The following is a 22,363-nucleotide window of genomic DNA, read 5'->3' as shown; positions in this document are numbered from 1 at the left end:
GCCAGTGACAAAATACGTTTTTCAAAACAGGACAGTCATTTCTTGGCCTTGGCCTAGGAAAGACAGAATATGCACTTCAGTGTATAAATTTCTCTTCAGAGAGATGCTCATTTGTAACAAATACCTTGTCTAGAAATTTAGATCCCTCACTGAAATGGAATAACTGTATTAAAAAAAAAAGAAGCAAACTCTGACATTGAGTCAGAATATCTTTATGATAGTTCAATAATATCACAGTGGCCAAGAAAGAACTGTCCCCAAAATACAACATTTGGCTTAATCTATGCTTGTAAGGATTTTGCTTGGGTCCCTATGCCAGCAAAGCCTCCAAATACAGACACACAATTACTTTTACCAGTACAAACTCCACTAGCTTGAACTGTATGTGCTCTAGTAGTCAAATAACTCTTACAAATGTAGGTTTTATCTATATTAGAAGGTGACTCAGTAGTCTTATTCTGGCTAAATACAAAACTGCAGCAACTCAGAAGCAGATTCACAGAGCAGTCTGTCTTGCAGAGAGTGGTAATTGGCACAGATGACACCTACTGCTGTCCAGTTTTAATTCACAGCCTGCATAAATCTGACAGTTAGCAGACCATTAATTTAGCTGCTGGTTAAATCAAAGGCACAGGAGCTAACGGGTAGTAGTACTCCTTACAAGAGTCAGCTTAAGGACAAGAACGAAAAGTGAAGGCTTTCAAGTCACACCTTGTTCACCAGAAGATATGTGTAACACAGCTCTTTCTACTTTCCAGTTTCTTCCTCTTGAAGGCCTGTAAGTTTTGCATCCTCTGGTTCCATTGCTTGCACGACTTGAAAAGTTATAACTTCAGATTAAATGCAATTTGTACCAAAGAACAAAAACGATAGCGCAATTTTTACACTGTTTAAGGCAATTTCAACATTTGACCTACATTGAAACTATTTGATTACAACCATTTTGAGAGAGTTTAAATAGCTGTTTTCCATACTGTACAAAGCCTTTCTTCAGTTTTGATACAGCTTCCTGAAAAACAAATTTTTCCCTGAGACAATATTATGAAGGCAAGAATCCTTCCAACAGAAGGAATGACTTCTGTTCTGGGTCACAGTCAATAAAGCAGCAATAAATCTTGTAATGTAACTCAACACACTTAAAAGTATTTAAAAATACCTGTAACAAACAGTGCCTGATAAACCATGGGAAAGCAAGGTTCAGCATTCCAGTGTCTTCAGATGCAATCGCCTCGTTCATTGTGCTTCTCAAAGCTCCCTCCCAAACTAACTTTAACTCATAATAGGATTTCGCCTGCAGCTTGTTTTTTGCAGTGCAATCAAGGGGTTCTCAGGACTTAAAGGAACACTTAGGTAACCATTATGCAGCCAAAATTTGATTTTCTTGGTTAGTCTGGCTTGTTTCAATGAGATGATAGTGCTGCTCTTGACTTCCTTGAAGATTACTTGGCTGCTACCACCTGGCCTAGCTTTTCCAATCCCACAGGCAGCTGTGGACTTTTAATGTGCCCATTTGTGAGTAAAATTAACTCTTTCCAGTCCTCAGTGAGGACAAAACTACTAAGACAAATAAAGACCATCTAGGGATAGGAACATTCATTCTGTCAGGTCTATAAAGTGCTTGGCTCACAGAGAGCTGCCCCCATTCCTAATAGGCTTGCTACAAAACAAACAGCGTTCAGGACCAGTAGTGATCCTTCAGACATACTCCTTTGGTCACAGTGCTAGAAGCCTACTATGTAGCTGAGGAAAAAGGATGTGCTTGGTAGCAACGTTTCCTCAGAAAACTAGTCCAATGTAATATGATTATGTTGCACGGAGTCTCAGAGTCTCTTCTCTTACTGGCTTTTCCAGACTGTTATGGCCTCTCTGCAAAATCTGAATGAGAATACAGAGTTTCAAAAATATAAAGTGTCTTTCAGTTTTGTGGAAACTCAAGTTTCAAGAAAGTGATCATAATAGTGACCTCAATGAAGTCTGTAGTATTCATCTCTTGTAAGACACTGAGAAAATCCACATAGAAGAAAGGCTTAATATAGTGAGCATGTTATTGCAGTGTGCACTGTGCAATGCAGCAGAGGATCCAACAAGTCATTAAGGTACAGAAAAACTGCTGTTCATACTTTGTTGCCAACAGAACTACGGCAGAACAATGAAGTTAGATTTATTTGCAGAATTAAAGGAGAAAATGTAGCCTCTGAACAAGTCACTGAGACAGATGCTTTCTTGAACTCCATGCTCTTTAGCTGAACTCCTTGAGTTTCTAATGTGCTACTGAGCTGTTTTTACTTATCTGAGTAGCCAGTGAGCCTAGTGCACACCCACTCTGTGTCCACCTTTGCAGTCTTCTCTTAATGCCACTCAAACATCAAGATGATGAAATTAATCTGTTGTAATTGGGTATCTTTGCTAAAGAAAGAGCAGAAACGACTGGGTTTTCCATGTGTGGATTAATTTCTGTGGTGCTGCCAAATGGTTTGTGCCCCTATAATAAAAAAAAAATCTCAAGAATAATAAAGCTGGTAAACTAGTACCTGCTTTCCTGCATTAGGGAACTCAGTTTTCATTTTCATCAACTAAATCATGCAATGTCTGGAGACAAAACCTGGTCTGAATTAGCCTGTAATACAGCAAAAATCATCACCCTCTTACCGTAGGCGCTCACTGTGGTAATTCTAATGCAAAATCCTTTAAATTTTTCTTATTTTTTTTTCTTTACCAAGGCCACCATTTATGTAGATTATATCTCATCAGATTACATATTACTTTCTATAATCACACGTCTTCCCTACTTAGTTCTGTGAGTCAGCACAGGCGGGACACATGAACAACTACAAAACCACGGATGAAATGCAAAGACAAAATTTATTTCCGTTACCTCACCAACTGGAGGATCCCCAAAGCAGCACCCAGGCAGAGGCACACAAGCGGGGACACAGGCACCACGGAGCTTGGTCCATCCTAGAGGATCACCGAACCTGCTGTCTTTGCCTGTTTATCGGGGATTTGCACAGGCATATTTTCCCACTGTGCTTTGATCTTTCCCCAAGCAGAGCAGGAATCTCAAGCATGTCTGATAGGGTTCCTCTGAGTCTTTCACAAGGCTTTGTTATCTAAACACAGATGTTCTACTTGTCAAACACACAAGGCTAAACAACAATTAGTATGATATATGTGTTTTTCTACACCCCAGCTGCAAGTCACTTGAGCGTGTTTATAATCCTCCTCGCCAGTCTTCCACTATTATCCCACACTGGTCGTTCATATATCACAAAAAAACCATTATGCCAACAGGAGCTCAGGAGGAGAGGAAAAAACTTGAATACTTTACAAATGCAAAGGAAACAAACTGAAATCCACATTCCAGTATCTTCTCAGAGTTACAGACTGCTAAAAAGTGCAATTGAAGACTATCAGGAAAAACTTAAGATTTATTTTCAGTGTTCAAAATCAGGCCCTATTTGATGGAATTCTGCATTTTCAGGTAGCATCTCCTGGGACATCAAGTTCTTAAGAAATGCAAATCAAGATGTGCAGCCATTTATCTTACCAGTTTGTTCATTGACAAGATGTTCAGTACTCGTTCCCTTCTTTCCTCAGACCACCTCTCTTCACAAGGCTTTAGGAAACCTAAACAGACTATGGAGAGATTCCCACATTGTGGGCACAAACTACAACTTGATGTTGGGTGCTAAGGGCAGAGGCAGATCCCACAGTGCATTTAAGTGCACACTGCGAGCGCCCATCTGGGCTGTTACTGCTGGAGTGGTGCCACCGCTATTGGTAGCTGTCTGCAGTCCTTCCATGGGTGCGAGAATGAGGTGGGTGGCTGAGGACACAGAGCTGAGCTTCTAGTTTGTGGGAGCTGGGTGTGAAATGGGACAGTGAGTGAGAGCTCGGAGGTCAGTGTCAGTTTCTGGAGTTCTGTTGGAGCATCGACAGGTGGCATCTGGGGTTGGGATTAAGGAAAGCAGAGTCAAAGGGTTGGCAGATCACATTAGAAAAGGCAAGATTATCTGCAGGAAATGCTCCTCTGAATCCACAGTCTAGCAAACTAAAAGATTTCATCTCTCTATAATAACTGAAGAGCCACCAAGGCTGGAGACCCTTATGCTGTCAGGTATGCACATGGACTGGCACAGAAGCAGGAGTTGCTGTCCCTGATGGCATTTTCCCAACCAGACGAACTTTGGGAAATTCATGGTCTACAAACTAGGGCATAACGGACAATCCAGCTTAGATTCCTTTCATATTTATTATTCTCAGCAGGCCTTTCAAAAGACATACCAGTATTGCAAAGAAAGATGCTAGCAAGCCTCAAGCAGGATAAGGAAATACCTGTTAAAAGAATACTGCTAAGGCAGTCTAGAGAATTAATAGATGACATGAGATCTGGCTTATCCAAAGAAGGAAAAGTCCAATGAATGAGTAACAATCAGAATGACTTTTGAGAAAGACATTTCAGTTTATTCTCAAGACACTTTCTTCCCTCTTTTCTCAGCATTTTACATAACCTCTAATGTGGAATTTCAGTTCTAAGAGGTCACTACAATTTCTCAGATAACTGGTGACCATCTGAGAGAGCACGTTTGTGGCACAGAAAGTAATTTTTGAGATACTTTGTTCCCCAAATCCAACATGGGTATACATGAGGTTGTCACATCATGCAAGAAAGTCATCCCATGAATTAGATGACTAATTTGTTGCATAGTCAGTCCTGGACTTCAAAGCTGCACTTCAGAAAAAGCTTTTATGTTACACAACTCGCTTGCCTTGGATTGTGCATAACAGTTTAGAAACAAATTACTATTGGTAGATTTTTAAACTCAGAAATAACCTATTAACTGATTTTCATGTCCCCATAAGCCACAATCTTAAATTGTGACAAATTTTGCAAAATGCTGCATCAGTAAATGGAGAAAATCAATTCTAATGCTCCATGCTGGAATAAATAAAGTGCTACCTCTTGAATATTACATCAAGGTACACTTTTTTCCCCTCCATATCACATCACAGATCTTTCTGTGCAATTTAAGTTTGGCTGATCCTGGATAACAAAGTTTTGCCCTAATCGATCAAGTGTGCTGTGTATGAGAATATGCCAGTCTCATTTGGCATCACCAGTGGCTTGGTATTGTGTATCCATTGCTTGCAAATGGATACAAGGTACCCTAGACCCAACCTTCAATCTTTGTGCAGCTGCATGACCTCTGCTCACAGCCAAATGCTCCCCATACACAGGTTTTCATTGTCTTAAGATCTCCTTTCTGAAATGTTCTTTTGCTTTCTTTATTCTATAAGTAAATACATTAAAATCACTATCACTCCTTAGTCTGTGACTGCTATACTGACTATATAAATCTGGGCTTTGCTTTTTTTAATCCTTTTGACTACACTGCAGCTCCCAGCTGGCACAGTAATTTGCAATAATCATCATTTTCCAGGCAGCACAATATAACATCCCAATTAAGGCAAAAAAGATGGGACCATCTTTCAGACTCCACTACAGCAGCTTCTCAACTGGTGACACTGCACTGGGCACTGAATGTTCTTGTCATTGTAATGCTCTTTCAGCTGTTTTAAAGTGACCTAGAAATCCTTCTGAAGGCAGGAATTTCTGTGTCCATTTTCTGCAACCCAGCGTGAAAAGAGTGTTAGAAACATAGCTAGTAATTCCACTTGGAAAAATTAAACCAAACAGATATTTGACTGACTTTTAAAGAAGGTGTAGAAGAACAACATTCCTCTTCATATGGCAGATGGGATGTTTTGCTTCTTGTATTTCTTGTTTGTTGACAGATTTTATCTATGTTTCTTTGTAATTTACATGTGTCCCCCAAATCAGTTTTTACCATCTAAACACAGAACTTAAATTTTTACTGTTTGTTTTCAAGAGGTACTGAATATGTAGATACTTCTGCTATCTACATGTCCCTTTTGCTATCTACATGTCCTGACAAATTTTCTTTTTTTTTTCCCCCTTCAGTAGCTAAAGTTTCTGGTTTTATACTGAAGGATGGTGCCCAAATAGAGCAGTATACTACAGACAGGGGCAACTCATGAACATTGTGTTGAACTTTCTCTCTTCTGTATATACCTCCCCCCATGCATATACACATACATTTGGATTCACTATTAACAAACAATTTGCTACTGAAAATCAATGACATTTTCCATTAGCACTGCTGGGAGAAGAATTGATTGGCCCTTAAAAGGTTGGTTGCGCATTACGTGAAAGAACCCAACTGCAAAGAGATAAATTTGCAACAGAAAATGTACCCACATTCTGCTGGGGAAGCACTATCAAGGCTTTTACCCAGTTTTTCAGGACGATATATGGCATAGCACATCTTTATCAAACACGTTTGTATTTTACTTTGTTGAGTGTTTATTAATTCACAGCAGTAAAGCCATAGTCAGGATCCAACACTGAATAGCTGCAAGATTTTAATGCTGCACTCTTGATTTAAAGTCGATAACACCTTTTCAGAACAAAGAAAATTATCAATTAAGACTTTTCTTGTCTTAAACATGTAAAAAATCTCTTCTGAAAGTTACTTAGAAAACAAAGTTTAAGGCAGGAACTCAGAAAAATACCAATGACATTATATAGCTATTGTGTTCTCTTTTGTGAGTACTGAAGTTATTTTGAACAGATAAAACGATCCCTCATTACCACTGTAATTCTTTTATTATGTTGTTTTACCATTGAAGTTCACCCTTTTAATTCTCTCTTACAGAAGCAAACAATGCATCATCTTGAATCACTTAAGGGTACTGTAGCAACAGCTTTGTTGGAACAGTGACTGCTGCTATAAATGGCTTTTCCAGAACTTGTGGTATCCAAACGACACCTGTCAAGATCTATTTGCTTGCAGTACCATGAACACACCCATTCCTCTGCTGCATGCATGAGTGGCCTCTTTGCTTCAAGAAATTACTGAAAGTTTAGCAAGTTATCCAAACACAGGTGTCTGAAGACCCGTAGGCAGTCCACTGAAATCACTGGATGCAGAGTAGTTTGGTAGAAATTAGGCAGGACGAATCTGAGCTTTAATCTTCCCAATCCCCCTCACTCTTTCCAGATTTCAGGCGTGGTGTTTCTGTACAGGACCTTTCCAAGAGTTGTGCTCGAGCCCGTGGCCCCCCACTCAATGTTGCCTGTGGTCTCCTAGAGCATTCCTCACTTCAGCCTATTACTGTTTCACTAAGCTTACCCAATTTTGCTTGTTTTCCTCTTCTAAAATGTTGGGTTGGGTTTTTTCCCATATTTGACTGACTTTGGCCTTCTATACTCTTTGAATTAGGAGGAAACACGTAGGCTAAAGTTTTTCTTTCTTCTTTCTGTGACTATTCCATTGTTCCTTCGCCTTTTTCTCTTCTGTACTTGCTGAAACTTCTTTATCCTCAAGAATGTGCCTGCCCACCCCATACCTTATTCTGTGCATTTACTGCACTTCTCAGTAATTTCCCTGCTTCACCTTTTCTGCCATTATTCTGTGCCTTCTTTCAGGCCAAGCCTTATGCATGAACCAGCATCCAGTCCTATTTCCTCAAAACCCTGTCTTCATCAAATCTACTTCTTTTCCAATTCTTTTCACTGATTACCAGTAGCCTTCCAAACCTCCTCTCACCAAGCTATTGCTCCTTCCATAACCTCCATCGTTTCGATTAAGGTAATAAATTCTTCTCTTCAACATACAAACAGTAGTGAGGACTTGTAAATGCCCCAGAGCCTTATGAATGTATTAATGTAATAACTGGAGGGCTCTAATTCTCAGGGGGATTGGGGCTGCCTACATCTGACAGCACTAAGAGCGAACTTTGAATATAAACAGGTGAAGCATGGAATGAGTTCATATAGGGCAAAATTTAGAAAAAGACTGAAATTGAAAACCACATCCAGTAAGAGGTAAATCAGATATTAATCTCACATCTAGCTTCAATAATGATTCTTGTTTTAGAGGCAAACTGTAAACCAACTGTAAACTCTGAACAACCCCTATAACAGCACGATACATTACGCATCAGGATGACAAGTCTGCTTTTTCTCTTTAGCACAGCCAAGTTTGTGTATGTGTACTCCTCTCCTACTGCTCTAGATATCTTTAGCTGAGGTTTGCAAAACTTAATCTACACTTGCTGACCAATATAGCCACAACTGCAACCCCTTCCTATGGAGGAACCTTATTACAGAAGAAAGTAACTTTGAAGCTGCAAATGTGACAAAAAATTAAGTATGTTTTCCTTACTACAAATACATACACACCAAAGCTGTTTCAAGTATATAAAACATAGCCTAAAGCTGTCATGCTCTTAAGGTTTTGCAGTGGAAACTTGGTCCAAGGACTGTACTGCTGAGAAAACTGAGCTACTAACCAGTTCTGTGTGCTGCTACAGAGGATGATGCAGTGGGGAGATGACACAGTGATACCTCCTCAAGAAAGTTACATCAGTTACCGAAGTATTATAAGCACCATTAAACATAATTCAGCACATTTAATGTATTTCACTACATCTTATACTGTGCAAAATGTAGTCAGTAGGAATATCAGCAAGGCTGCATGAACACTGCTTTCTGCATAGTAGCCAAAACCTGAGCTTCAACCCAAGTCACCTTACACCAGATGAGGGTTTTACATGAGCATCGAGGCTACCTGTGCCCAGAGATGAAATTCAGCCCATGCTACACTGAAGTTTAATCTCACCTACCTGCATTGACAAGATGATGTACATTTAAGCTGGGACCTTCCAAAGAGTTCCCCATATAGCCTATAAAAGTGACTGGCAGTATCATCTGGCAAGCATAAGGGAACAAGGGAATTAGCTAGCTAAGCTCCCTCCTACAGGCATTTGATGCACAACGCTGCTGTAATTTTCTCCAGTGCAGCCATTTTTATTTTATTGTAAACAATAAAACAAAGCCTGAGTATTTTCCTGTCAGGATGGTGGTGTAAGGACTAGCTAGTATTTATGCATAGCTTTGAAAGGAACAGAACCTGCTGTGAAAAGGATATTGCTCTTTCATGTTCCATGTGATCATCTCTGGGAGACACACAAAATCAAGACTCTTGAGATGTTTAGCAGTGGCAGAATGTTTTGCACTCTTTGCAACAGAATGTAGTTCAGATCTGTATTAATAATATCTGAAACAATCTACTTTATCCAATCAGGCTTTAATTTAATTTAAAAAATCCAATGGTTCTTTAAATATAGTTAGCACATAAAAATGGCAGAAATTTTACTGTGCACCAGTTAATCCCACCCTTGTTCCACTGAGTGCAGCTGGATTCACCTTCTCCACTTCATTTTAGTTCTTGCTTCCTCTGCTTATAATCTAGTTCTCCAAGATTTTTAGTTTTCTGGGACAGGTTGTAAGTAGGAGAGAAGTAGTAGAAACATTCACACATGACACTGGAAAAAGCTTAGTACTATTTCAATTTTTTTAGTCTCAGAATTGAGATGTCAAAATGGAATGTATATGTCAGTACACTTTAATTGTCTCTAAAGTGAATTAGTCAATTTCGCAATGAAAAATGGGAGATTAGTAGCTGGATGCATGGATTATGGCATTCAGTGGGTTGCCATACACTGTGGGACACATCTTTTGAAGGAGATTTTAATCAATTCAAAAGACAATATGGCAACTGGCAGGCTTTTTCTTTATTGAAGCAAAGTCACAGCATTTTCAGCACTATTCCCCTCTTACGAAGGGAAGAGTTAAACGAAGGCCCCTGAAATTTACATTGCTAACAAGTAAAGGATTGAAGAAAGAGATTACAAGCATATTTCTCTAAAATAAATAATCTACAAAGAGTGCTTTTTCTTCTTAAAAGCAATCTAAAAATGTATAAATTCTATGGTACGGAGATCAAAAGATATTTTAACAACTTTCAATATTTACAAACAATACAAAAACTGCGCATGCCATCAAATGATGCAAAATTCTTCTTAAAAATTAAAAGCTTCACTCCGACTAAGAACCAAAAACTCCAGCCAATATTTCAGTTTTAATTAATTTTCTTTACAATTGGGAAACCGTTAAATGTTTTTATTATCTGTAAAATATACAATAAAAATGAACCTCACTAAATTATTAAGGTTAAAAAAGAAGAGAAATACTGCAGGCAAATCAAAAAGTAAAGTAACTGGAACTTATTCTTTGGTAACCAAAAGTTAGCAAGTATCTGTATTTCAAGTGATGAAAAGTAACAGTCTTCCTGTTTTGACAAATGGAAGACAAGACTTCTGGCAAAACACAACTCCCAAGTTTCAGTTTTGAAAGACGGGCTCCACCTACAGCTTTGTAGTGCAAGTTCTAAAAGTCAAACTTTGCTTTCTAATTCAGAAATCTAACTGTCCTGGTTCCAGCCAGGACAGGGTTAATTTCTGCAGTAGCCAGGAGGGGAAGTTATTCTATACCACCTCACATTATTACCAGGGGCAGGGAATGGGGGGCTCTTCCAGTTGGGGTAGCGTGGCCAAGGTTCATGTATTACTGGGCTTCCCGTGTGAATCCTTTCCCTCTTTCTCCTACACTCTGTCATTAGTATTGTTGCTGTTACTGTTCGTTTTCTTATCTCATTGCTGTTTTCAGTCAACTGTCTTTATCTCGACCCGTGATCCTTACCTTTTGTGCCTTCAGTTCTCCTCTCCAGCCCTCTGAAGTGGGGAAGGGGAGGAGGAAGGGAGTGAGCTGCACATGGTTTAGAATGTTTCAGTGGGAAGACTAAATTAGGGAATATCATTCCTAAACCACAATAGCAACCCTTCCAAATTCTGGCAGTACACTGCTTCATTCCTCTCCCACTTTCCTGTTGTCTGCTTGCATCCTCTGCAGACATCCAGTTGTTCCAGTTCTCTAAGAGAATACTCCAGTCAAGAAAGCAATTCACTTGGAAATGAGTGTTTCACCAAGCATATGTGTGTGGCTGCACAGCAGCTAGTAGTGTGCTACAAAACTCAGCTCCCTTTTCCACGTTAACTATGTATTTCATTTTCCCTCAGGAAAAAGAATAAAAAGTACAGTACCCTGGACCAATTCAAAACCTGGTGAGCTAATTGCTCAAGCAGGACATGCTTCATCGAACACTGGGCCATAACCCAGTAATAAGCCATGCAACCCCAGCACCAACCCTACTATCTTCTCATAGTTGAATGGGCCTCACCGTGCCTCTCTCTGCTTAACATATGCACTACGCTGCACCACTACAAGGCTTTTGAACCAAATATCCAGCTTGTACCACAGGAGCCTTCCCATTTCAGGCTTATACCTAAATTTTTCTTGCACAACTGCAGTCTCAAGAAAAAGAAAAACATCACACCCCTATAGACTCTGAGAAAACCTCCCTCCCACCCCACAAGAGGACTTCTAAGGGTTTACACAAAAAATTCAACTGTTAACTTTCTTTAAGCCACAGACCACTCATTCAAAGCAAGTGCTCCCCAACCCAACCCAACCATGCAGAACCACCATCGCTTTAGCATTTAAACATACACATGCAGTTCATGGAATAAATGCTCAGCAAAGTAAACTTGTCCTGGTCTGGGCTTTCTTCGGGAATCTAGTCCTCTGTGATTTTCTACACTAATAGCCAAAGCCTTCTGTCACACTGCCTTTTAACTTTCTTCAGCTGAAGGGCTTAGATACTTCCTTGAAGTACCTAGTTGAGTCATTAAGTCTAGATGGGCTGGATCCAAGGTCTCCTTGCAGCCTGCCTCCTCAACATATGCAAAATCATTCATGTCCATTTCATCACTGTTAAACATATTAAGCTGCCTCTCTTGCTGCTCTTCCAAAGTTCTCCGAACCCTGCCCTCTGACTGTTCCACCACTTCCCCATCTCCTTCACTAATGACAGTCATGGGGCTGCTCTGAATGCGGTTGCGGACGTTGTACTTGCTGCTGGCAGCAGACGGGGGTGTTCGTGACCGGCCATACCTAGTGCCAGAGAAGGACATACTCCTTGGCATCAGGCCCTCACTCTTGGCCCATTCTTCCTGGGCCCGTTTGCTCTTGCTGGGTGAGCAGCTGGCAGGGCTGTCAGAAATGTCAGCAGGGGCATCTGTCTTTGTCCGGTGGAACCGTGGGTCCGTGTTCTTCAACATCTCTGCTGCAGACATCCGGGAACTGGTGTCGCAGCGGCTCCCTTTCTTCAGCAGCAGGGCTTTGAAGTTGTCATTGCTGGTGCTGCTCTTGCGAACACTTCTCTGAATAGATCCAGCTTGTTTGAGGGTAGCTAAATTTGGGGAAGCACCAGTGGGAGTTACGGGGGGCGATGGAGAATGGTTGCGGGTACGGTCGTCTTCAGAATCTTTACGGCCAAGGACTTTCCTTTTGGATCTGAGTTTAAAACACAACAAAAAAAAGAGGACCAAAATGAAACTTTTTGCCTCCCCTAACTAAACTCAATTTAGAGGAATGACAATGAATTAAGCTAAAGCAGAGAGAGGGAAAAGGGAGAAGTAATGTAAATCTAAAGCATGAGTAAGAACACCACCAGAACTGTACAGGCATTAATACAGGTATTGGAGGTATAAGCTAAGTTTATTCCTCTTTTCCTGCAAATCTGGAACAATGAAACTACTAAAACTGGCAATACTGATGTACAAAACACTTTAGCAAATTTCGTGTATCAGATTTTCAGGAGTCAGTATTAAACTGCTAAGACTAATATCCTATAAAGATTTAGACTCAATGCCATTTCTCTGCTAGTTTAGGGACTTGATTCAAAATATGTCATCTAGAGTACACTGGGTTGTTTTGCTTTGTTTTATTATTTCATTTGACGCTCTGTGGAGAACAGGTGCACTTTCCTTTAGAAAAGGACACTGCAATACACTGCTGCTAAAGTTAAGATGGAGAAAAGGGAGCCACATGTAACCATTCTGGATTAAATGATTTAAAAAAAAAATTCCCCCCCTAACCAAAATATCAAATAAATAATGAAAAGAGTTTTCCAGCTTCTCCTAAGATGCATGGACAAAATTCACAGTTATGTTGGTGCTCTGTCATTGCAACTCTTCAACTAAATGAAGGAGAGACCAACTTCCTGACAAGAAAGTTTTCTTTCCAAATGAAAGGGCGGAGTGTTTTTCAATTTAAATGTAAAGTGCAGGGATAACAAAAGCAAAATTAAGAAACAATCATGGAACTGGGAATAAGTGGAAACTTCACTTCTATTGCTCCGTTTTCACATTATTAGAAAACTTAAAGAAATGTACATGCCTGGTATCTGTGGCAAAGCCGCTTTGCTTCTTTGCTGATGAAGCAAGAATTAATTCAAAAAGATTGTATAAAGCCTAATTTTAAATATGGTATTTTGGAAGAAGTTTAAAACAAGTCAGCAGACTTGTTACAAATACAAGATTATCATGCTGTAATTCCATATTAATTTTTATCAAGCATGTGCTCAATACAGACCATTCCCCTTGTAAAACAGGTTTCTACTTAATGTGATCTTTAGCTTTACTTTCTTAAAAGCCTTGAGATTTTGCCAAGGCAAGCTCAAATGTTTTTATGCATTGCATTAATAAATAAAAAAACCCCCTGAAAACAAAGTAGAAGGATACATCGGCTGAGTAGGTGGTAGCAACAGACATTGCCATAGATCTGCCAAGACTTTGGAGTGATCCTGTCTCTCTTAAGTGGTGGTGAAGTTTATGCACAGATTACTTATGATACTCCCACAGACAACTGTACCACCTGTTATTTTCAGCAGCTCCTGCTGCCTCCACCTGTCTTTCTGGAAGAAGAACGTAATACCAACATCCATTCAGCCTGAGGATGAATGGACACCAGAAGACAGCATAGAGATAAAATGACGACTTCAACAGCAGCAAACATACAAACCTTGTCTAGATTTAACTGTGTATTAGTATTGTAGTCAGCAAATTATTTTGGTGCTTGGATGCACTGCAAGTCTGTATGTGAGCATGTGTGTGCATTTGTTAAAGGGAAAAGATTTTCCTTTGTTAGGGTTTTGGCTGCCTATATGTATCTTTAAATACTGCAATGCTGGGGTTGTACTGCTGCCAAAACCCAAATTAAATTTAAAAAAAAGGAAAAAAAAAGAAAAAAAAAAAGAAAAATTCAACTGCAAAGATCTGCAGGGGAAGACTTCGTTATCCTAGCTTGGATTAATCCGGTAAGACTGTGAATGCAGTGCAGAGCAGTCAGTTTGCTGTCAGCATGTAATCAGCTTTTCTCAGTATGTGTGAATTATGGAAGAAACTTAATTTTAAGAACCAGATTTGGTTTTGGTGGCTTTTCAGACACAGGTAGGGTATATATTTAAACAAAACTGTGACTTAAAACTCAAGTTGCTCTTTCTGTCCTTAACACACATACCACTAATTTTCTTGTCTTACTCCAAAGCACATATATTCAAGAGTGCCAATCACTGAAATAACACCTTTTAGAAATAGTGAGGGGAAAACCAAAACCTTTTTTATTAACAACCAAGGAAGATAGTGGTTCAAGTATAAAGCCAGCAAAAGCAAGGTCTTAATAAAAAACGTGACAGTTTTAATTATGTCACATCCAGTTCCATTGTCCATTTCCCCATAAACTCACAAATTACATGTGTGTGCACAGACACAGAGATCCACTCTCTATCTGCATACATAATGGAGAAAGGCTCCTGGTCAGAATATTTCATTCTAAAACCAGATTTGTTGCAGTTCTAGTGAGTGCCATGCAACATGAATGCAACAGACCGTTTTTAGAACACCTCCTACAGGCCAAGTCCTAAGGGGTAACAGTAAATTATAAAAAGTCAGTATCATATATATGCAATTTTTGTAAAATCTGAAAGGGAATAGTTTCAAATATGAGCAAATATATTTGCATCCAAAGTGCTACAGGCTCCCAGCTGCTCTGCCTGGTCCTCATTCCTGATGCAGAACTCGGGCACAGATGTGCAAACTGACTAAACACCTGGATAAACCCACACGGAGCTGCTGAGCACATTCCCTGAGCAGTTACTGCACCCCCTCTGCAGTTTGCAGTATAAGACAAAGCCGCAAGATGGTGCTACAACTACACCCAATCTAGTCTATAGGCAAGGTCTGTGTGCGCTGTTTAAATGGTGCACACGTTTCCTTTTGTGGTTTAAAGCTTTTATTTGCTTGGGGTTTTCTACTTTTTCTTTTTGAGAACCTAATGTGAACAGCACAAAAATCTAGCTGCTGTTCAGGGTGATTTTGTTTTCAAGGGAAATGAATAATGTCATTAATAACAGAGCCAGTATTGCACATTTCATTCATGAACCAGTTTGACACAAAACACCCGACCTCAGGCTGGATTATGGCAAACTATAATCCAGCGTTTGCCATATGTTTTGCCATATGACTGACATGTTGTGTTACTTGCCAGTTTCAGCCACGCTTGCCATGAAGCATTAGCGTTGAGCCTCTGTCCCAAACTGCACCATATAAGCAGCGAAGAGAGTAAAAAGATGAAGAACAAGAATGAAAAGAAAAAGATACACAGAAAAAGCAACAGTAGAGTTAATATGGCAGATTGAGAACAGTACAATAACTACTAGACATAACTTGGTATTTTAAGGGGTAAGATATTTATAATATAATCTACATTGATTTAATCTGGTCGTTTCTACTTCAGAATGGATTACATATATTTGTAAAACAATAAAAGGCAAGTTCTTTTCCTTATCTTTTTCATACATAACCTTAGTAGAAAGTTGATAAATATGTGCTTTTTCATAAAGCAATGACTGTTGTAATTAGGTGTTTTAGTAAATGTTAAACTAATTTTTGAGAGACCTACCGGACTCTGACAGCATGGGAAGGGCAATTTCTGCAGTACCTGTGAATGGCTGCAAAAAGATCTTCAGTAGTCCTTGGTCTTGCTGGTGTTGCCACTCCATCCGTCTCTTCCCCATAACTACAGCTTGGCAGAAATGAACTATTTGCTGTATCTGATTCAAACACCTCCACTATACAGAGAGAATGAACAAAACTGTCAGTCCATCATGTGAATCCAACAGGCATATAATCCTGAAACCAGCCCTTGCTGCCTCTAAGGCAAAGCATCTGAGAGACTGAGTGCACCATTGTCATAACTGTGATTTCAGATCAACATTTGCTTAGGAAACTGCAGAGCATGAAATGCTTGTGTTTGGTCACACATACACAGCCAGAAAAAATACAAGAAAATTTCTATGGTTTCCACTGAAATGCAAAAGCAAAATTTACAAAGCTAACTATGTTTTCATAGCATACTTTAATACTAGCACAGTTAAATAAAGCATCATTTTCTTTCCATATCTGCAATGAGAAGTCAGAAAGGAATTATAAGAAATATCATAAAATATTTATCAAATCCCTGCAACTTTCTTTAGTCCTTTAGTTATAACAATCACAAGAGGTTCTTTCCTCTACAGAATCCCACCTCAATGCTAGGATTGCCATGCTCACTTCCCCAGCTGCTTTAAAACAGCTACTGTTGTATATGAAGAAGAGTCAGAGAAAAGAGACTCACCACTTTCGTTCTCTTGAGATAGGTGCCCGTCAGCATTACTGCCACTGTCTTGGCTGCTGCCTGAACTGCTTCCTTCATCAAAAGCAGACTGCTCCTCCTGCCTGGGCTCTTCTTGAACTGGTGATGCAGCAGGCTGTACCACAAAGGCATTCGCTCCCCCTGCCTCAGAGAAGGTGAATCCAGCAGCTCCTCCCTCAGGAACCAGGCTGCCAGAGTCCATCTCGCTAGAACAGAGTCCATCTGTAAGACAATTTCTCGCCTCCTCGCAGTGTGCAAGCACAGTGTCTCTCTTAGTCGGACTTGATGTGCTTCTGACAGTATCACTCACTTCAGCTGCTTTCTCCACTGTAAGATCTAACTGTGGAGGTGGTACAACAAGGAACAGTTTAGGTTTCTTAGAAATAGGAGGTGGTTTCTTGCTTGGCAATATGACCTGAACCTTGTCAGGAGATGCTGGTGACCCCTGAAGTGACATGCCAGAAGGGAGGTCTTCACTCTGCACTGAAGACTCGGGTGTGTCATCAGTAGCTGTCCCCAGTGGATAAGCTTCAGAAGACTTTTTTAGACCTACTGCACTCACAGGCTTTTGATCGCTGTCAAGCGCAGGTGTGTTATCAGAGAGAATGAGAGGAGAACCCCGAGACAGTGTTTGAACTGCATTTTTAAATGAAGTGCCTTGAGTTTTCATTTCCTCGTTGCCTAAGCTACTACTAAGTCTTAGTGAGAGAGACGGCTTTAGGGAAGACTGTGATGATGAATTTACAGTACCCTTCTCCTCAGATGTGGCTTCAGAAGCAGATTCAGGTGATGGTTCACCTTCTGTCGCTTTTTTCACAGACCTCAACTGCACCATTTGCAATGCTTTGGTAGTTACTAATGGCATCACAGGTCTCGATGAGTCTTGCTTGTTGAGTGGCTGTTTCACTGGACTGTAGCAAGAATCTTCCTGGTTGCGTTTCTTAAAAGAATACTGTGGGTATATTGTTGCACCTTTTGTTAACTTGGGATCAAGAGGTGGTGCTGGTGGTGGGACAGCTAAGGGGCAAGTAGGAGGAGGAGGAACAGGGGAAGAGAATGACCTGATGGAGGCTTCTTGTGGTAACCATGGGACAGTCTGAGCAAAGGAAGAATTTACATTAGCTTCTGGTGGAGGAGGGGGGAATGTGGGAGAGGCTGGCAATGGTGACAAATCCATGACTTCTGCTGGAGGAGGAGGAGGGGGAGGAGAAAGTTCAGGGCAAGGTGGAGGTGTTGAAAGAGGAGGTGGCAGAGGAGGTGCACCAGAATCTGGAGGAGGGCTCAGGGTGGGGTCCAATTTCTTCACACTCACACTCCCTTCGGTAGATGTATTTGAAGAAAGAGAAGTGGAGGATGAAGACATGGAAACTGAAGACAGAAGAGAGGATTTCCTTTCAGGCACTTTAGGCTTCAGCTTGGATTTCCCATTTCCTGATGATGCAGGTTTTAAAAGTACAGGCACTGGAGTAAGTGCAGTGGGTGTATTGGACTGGCTGGAGTACCCACTTGATGGCGATGTGACTCGGTGGGATTTCTCTGGAGAAGTGCTCTTTGGTTTCGCCAGTCCACTGGGCACTTGTGGCACAGAAGCCCTTGAGCCATCACTGAAGTGGCTGATACTGTAATCGCTGAGAGCAGACGATGTACTGACAGAATGGGTCACTGGGGATTTCACCTGGTCATCTGCCACTGCGGCATAGTCGCTGTAATAGCCCCACTGGTCAGCGTACTCTGACTTGATGCTACTTGTTTCACTCTGTGAGGGAGTGACTGTGCAGATGGAGTAAAGGTTTGGAGCAGTGGTGGACATCATGCTGCTGCTTGCACTGACTGAGCTTTGGCTGCGGGAGCGCAACACCCAGGGATCCTCATAATCACTGGAGGGGCTCTGGGAAGGGGAGCTGCCATTTTTGCACTTGAGATTTAACTGCAGAGAATGCTGGAGGGTGGCAATGAGGGTTTCATCAAGTACCTGTCCACTGGATTGGACTTTTTTCTTAGGCATCCTTCTGAGTGAGTCTGTTCTGGATGGTGGTAAAGGTGGTTTCTTGGCCTTTTTCAGAGAGATGTTTCTTGCAAGAGATTTGTCACCTTGGCCTGACTGGTCAACCTGCTGTTTCTTCTCCTTTCCTTCGAAGACATTTATCACACTGTCTCTGGGATTCCCAAAACCATTAGTATTATTGCATGGCATGTCTGACTTCAGCCCAGAGTCCATATGCATGGAACTGTAATAACCATCGTGGTCCACAGAATACAGAGAAGTAGAATCATCCCTGACTGATGTCCTCTCCAGGCTGCTGCTGCTCAGGTTGCTACCAGGAGTGGCACAGCCTGGTGTGGTACAAACCACCTTGTGTGAAGGAGTCTCACTGTTTTCTGAAGACTTGTACAACCAATGCTCTGTGCTGTCTGCTGTTGCCTGTGCTCGCTCTCCAGAATAGCTAGATTCACTCCTACCATCGCTGTCCTGGGAAGGATTTGGTAAAGCAACATTGTTCCTGGAGCTGTAGCTCGTGGTCTGAGACCCAGCCTCTGCATTCCCAGGAGTGCTAAGAGAGACAGCAGAGTCACCAAGAGAAAGCATCATGACAGTATTAGATGGGATGGTATCTGAAGTCTGTGAGTGACGTGTGGAGCTACTCTCGCTCCAGTTACCACTTGAAGAATGGTGGTCTTCTTTCCCACTTATTGCATTGCTGGTAACAGGATTGTCTCTTGGATTTGGGTAGGCAGTGGAGCTGTTCATTTTACTATCCAATGATCCAACACTCTGGGCAGCGTGAATAATGATAACTTCTGAGGAGGATGACAGTGTTGCATTGGGTATGATGCTCGTTGAGTAGGTGGCATGAGGAGAGACCACACATGCTGGGCTTGCGGACTTCTCACTATCACAGCTTCTCACTTCTTGAGACTTTGGCCTCGACAGTGTCCCCATCGTGGGATTATTCCTCAGATGCACAACACTATCATCCACTTGCAATTTACTTATCTGGTGAGTTAAAGTGCCAGCAATGTCTTCCGTCTGCCTAGAGATGCTCTGTGTCTGGTCTAGGGACTGCAGAGACACTCTTGCACCAACTCGAGGCAAGCTGTGAAAACCTATGTCGCTATTTTGGCGAGAAGCAAATATAACTGCAGCAGAATCACTCATCACTGACATGTTTCCAGATGAGCTGGAGAACTGAGACATCTGGGCTGCAATGCCTTGTCCTTTCTGTGCTCTTATTCTTCTCATTGAAGGGGGCACAACTTTAACTTCCTCCGTCTGGCAGCTGGTGTCCTTGGTTTCCGAGCGCTGCATAGCAGAGCGATAGCTGTCTAGTCTCCCTAGTGTGGAACAGTGATCTGGGACATACATCGAATGCCCTCGGAAATCACTTTGGCCAGTGCCAACTGCTGGAGTCAAAATAAAATAATTATTTCTTGAAGCACAAACTCACATTTATCTTCTCATTTAAAATCAAAACTCCCCAGCAAACTGCTCGATCCCCACGTTTCCGCAGGCTATGCCTTCTGAAGAAAAATCTGCAACAATGGATTTTGCACAAGCATTGTCTGTTTTCTGCATTTCTCTTCCCTTTTTCATTATTACCAGGAACCTCCTGCTTACAGAATTGTCTGTGTTCCTGCCACACATTCGACCCATGAAATCCTCTCTTTATGACATGGTAATAATTTCCATAGTAATCAGTTATGTCAGAAACCAAGTAGCACTGTTTGACTTCCAGTAGGCAACGCAGTAGGAACAGACAAAAGCCTGAGAAACGTGAAGGGTGTTCCCATGCTAATGCCTCATGCAATAAAGAAAAGGGGAAGGAAATCTGGAGACTAGTATGAATAAAAAGATCTGCTTTTTACAAGCCTTACACTTCAGAAAAAAAAATTTCAGGGGACACTGACAGCTCTCCAAGTCCTGCAGTTTGTCTGAAAGAAGGCTAACATGGAAACATGCATTGTATTACCACAAATAATACACACGCTACAACAGCACTTTATATATAAACATTATCCAACACTGCAAAGAAAATCATTAAATAACAGTTCTCCTTACAAATACTCTCTAGTTATCTTACAGGAAAAACTCTAAGAAGTGGGGAAAAGCTGGTATTGATGTTCATCTCATCCTCAGCACCATCAGGAAACAAAAATGTGCTTTTTCTAAAAGAATGAATAACCATATATTGACAACTTTGAGGACAATGGAAAACCAGTTTTAGTTCAAAATATAATTATCGCTGGGTCGGTAGAAAGGACTCCAGGGTTCTGTTAAATTTACAATTTTATTGGTAGCAGCCTTCTAAAATCACAAACCATAGCACTGCTTTAAAATTAGTCTGAGTAAGGCTGCTGCTTTTGAATTCAGCTGCGTTGCTGTATAAATAGCAATAGAGAGGCAGGCGTGCTGCTGGAGATGCTGGTAAGGATGCTGCATATGTCACTGCGGGGGAAAATTGGTTATTTCAAGTCTCCGCCTTAGCTACTCTCAGGAGCAATGAAGTAGCATGCCTGATAGGACTGTTCTCCTTTCGTATTTACTATAGGAAACTGCATCTGGAGGATAGGTATTCTTATCATGCAGCTTTAAACACCACTTAAAGGACATTTAATTATCCTTATTCTTGGCAGGCAAAAGAGGCATTTAGGATAAGAAAAAGAGGTCTCTGAAAAGGCTACAGTTAAAGCAGCACACCACACAAAAAGGATTGTTTACTTCTTTTCCCCAGGCACATAAGTAGTCTTTTAGCAGCTTGAAGTCTAGTTAGTTTGCTTTGTGTAGACTCTCTTGTTCTCATGAAAATGCAGCCTCTTTCTGCTTTTGGTAGAGGCTTGCTAGAAAGAGAGATGCTGGCAAGCGTCTTGGATAATCTAATATGAGATACTCTCAGAACAGATGGACGACTGCAGCTGACCAAGAGAGGGATTTGCATATTCTGTACACAGTTATTAAGAACTATACAGTAAGAAAAATAATTTTACTTTCCAGGTTAATTTTTTCTATAGAATCAGTGTACATCTTTGGTTGAGAGAGAGAAAAAAGTCAAAAGACATTATGAATGTTTCTGGAACCATGACATCACTGATGATAACTGTGAGCCAATTAAAAGTATCCAATTAAAAAATCTGCATACCAAGATATATAAATAACCAAAGAGATGGGATATTTTTCTTCTTCTGCCATTGTGAAATACACACATGCACACAAATACATACACGCAGACAAGACAGAAGGATGGGGCTGGTGGAAAACAAAGCTGTCAGCACTACAACGAGTATCTAACACTGCTACATACTGACCTGTGGCTGAGAGCACCTCACTTCAGTATGTGGTATGTCTGTATTCACAGAGGAAGTGAAATGCACTCTGTTTCACAAGTAGTGTAACGCAGATGGGTGGTTTATGCTTGTTTAAAATATTACTGCTAGGAAAGGTAAATGGCAAAGTGGAATGATGCTGGACTTGCCAACCTCCCCTTTTCCTCCTTCCAAAACCAGGAGCATTAGAATGCACTTATTGGGACATACTACTTATGGCAAATGCACAGTGAAAGCTGAAATACAAACTTAATGGTGCTGTATCTACGCCACTGAATAAAAGATGCCAATGATGGCAACGTCTTGGGGAGCAGCTCCATCCCTTGCCACACATGCCCCAACAAAGCCTGGAGACTGGTGGCTAGTCCCAGCTGGAGCAGTGGTGGAGGAGCACACTAAGAAGAGGGCAGCATGAACAACCAGCCTCAGGATGCTGCTGAGAACCAGTGCTAACCCTGTGTTACCAGAATAGATGTAATTTAGGGTCCAGCCTAATATGCTCTGGGGAACTGTATAAATTGACTT

The 22,363-nt window shown here is 41.0% G+C and overlaps 1 protein-coding gene across 11 annotated transcripts in view; it reads right to left on the bottom strand.

Annotated features, from left to right (window-relative positions):
• Nucleotides 1-4,394: 4,394 nt before the first annotated feature.
• The window catches only part of NHSL1 (NHS like 1), a 183,796-nt gene continuing 165,827 nt past the window's right edge, over nucleotides 4,395-22,363 (bottom strand). For 8 of the 11 annotated variants that reach the window (XM_027689921.1, XM_027689913.1, XM_027689931.1 and 5 more), the window contains 3 exons: nucleotides 16,502-19,921; nucleotides 15,827-15,956; nucleotides 4,395-12,340 (listed from right to left, as the gene is read on the bottom strand). In XM_027689921.1, coding sequence (XP_027545722.1) covers nucleotides 11,617-12,340; nucleotides 15,827-15,956; nucleotides 16,502-19,921 — 4,274 coding nt within the window. In that variant the 3' untranslated portion in view covers nucleotides 4,395-11,616. Of the gene's footprint in view, nucleotides 12,341-15,370; nucleotides 15,423-15,826; nucleotides 15,957-16,501; nucleotides 19,922-22,363 lie in introns of all 11 variants that reach the window. The other 3 variants (XM_027689930.1, XM_027689941.1, XM_027689985.1) reach the window with 2 other exon arrangements.

Source organism: Neopelma chrysocephalum, unplaced genomic scaffold, assembly GCF_003984885.1.
Source record: "Neopelma chrysocephalum unplaced genomic scaffold, ASM398488v2 Primary Assembly neopelma1_23, whole genome shotgun sequence".
Classification (NCBI taxonomy): domain Eukaryota; kingdom Metazoa; phylum Chordata; class Aves; order Passeriformes; family Pipridae; genus Neopelma; species Neopelma chrysocephalum.
Note: the sequence above shows the minus strand (reverse complement) of the source record. Positions and strands in the feature narration are given on the sequence as shown.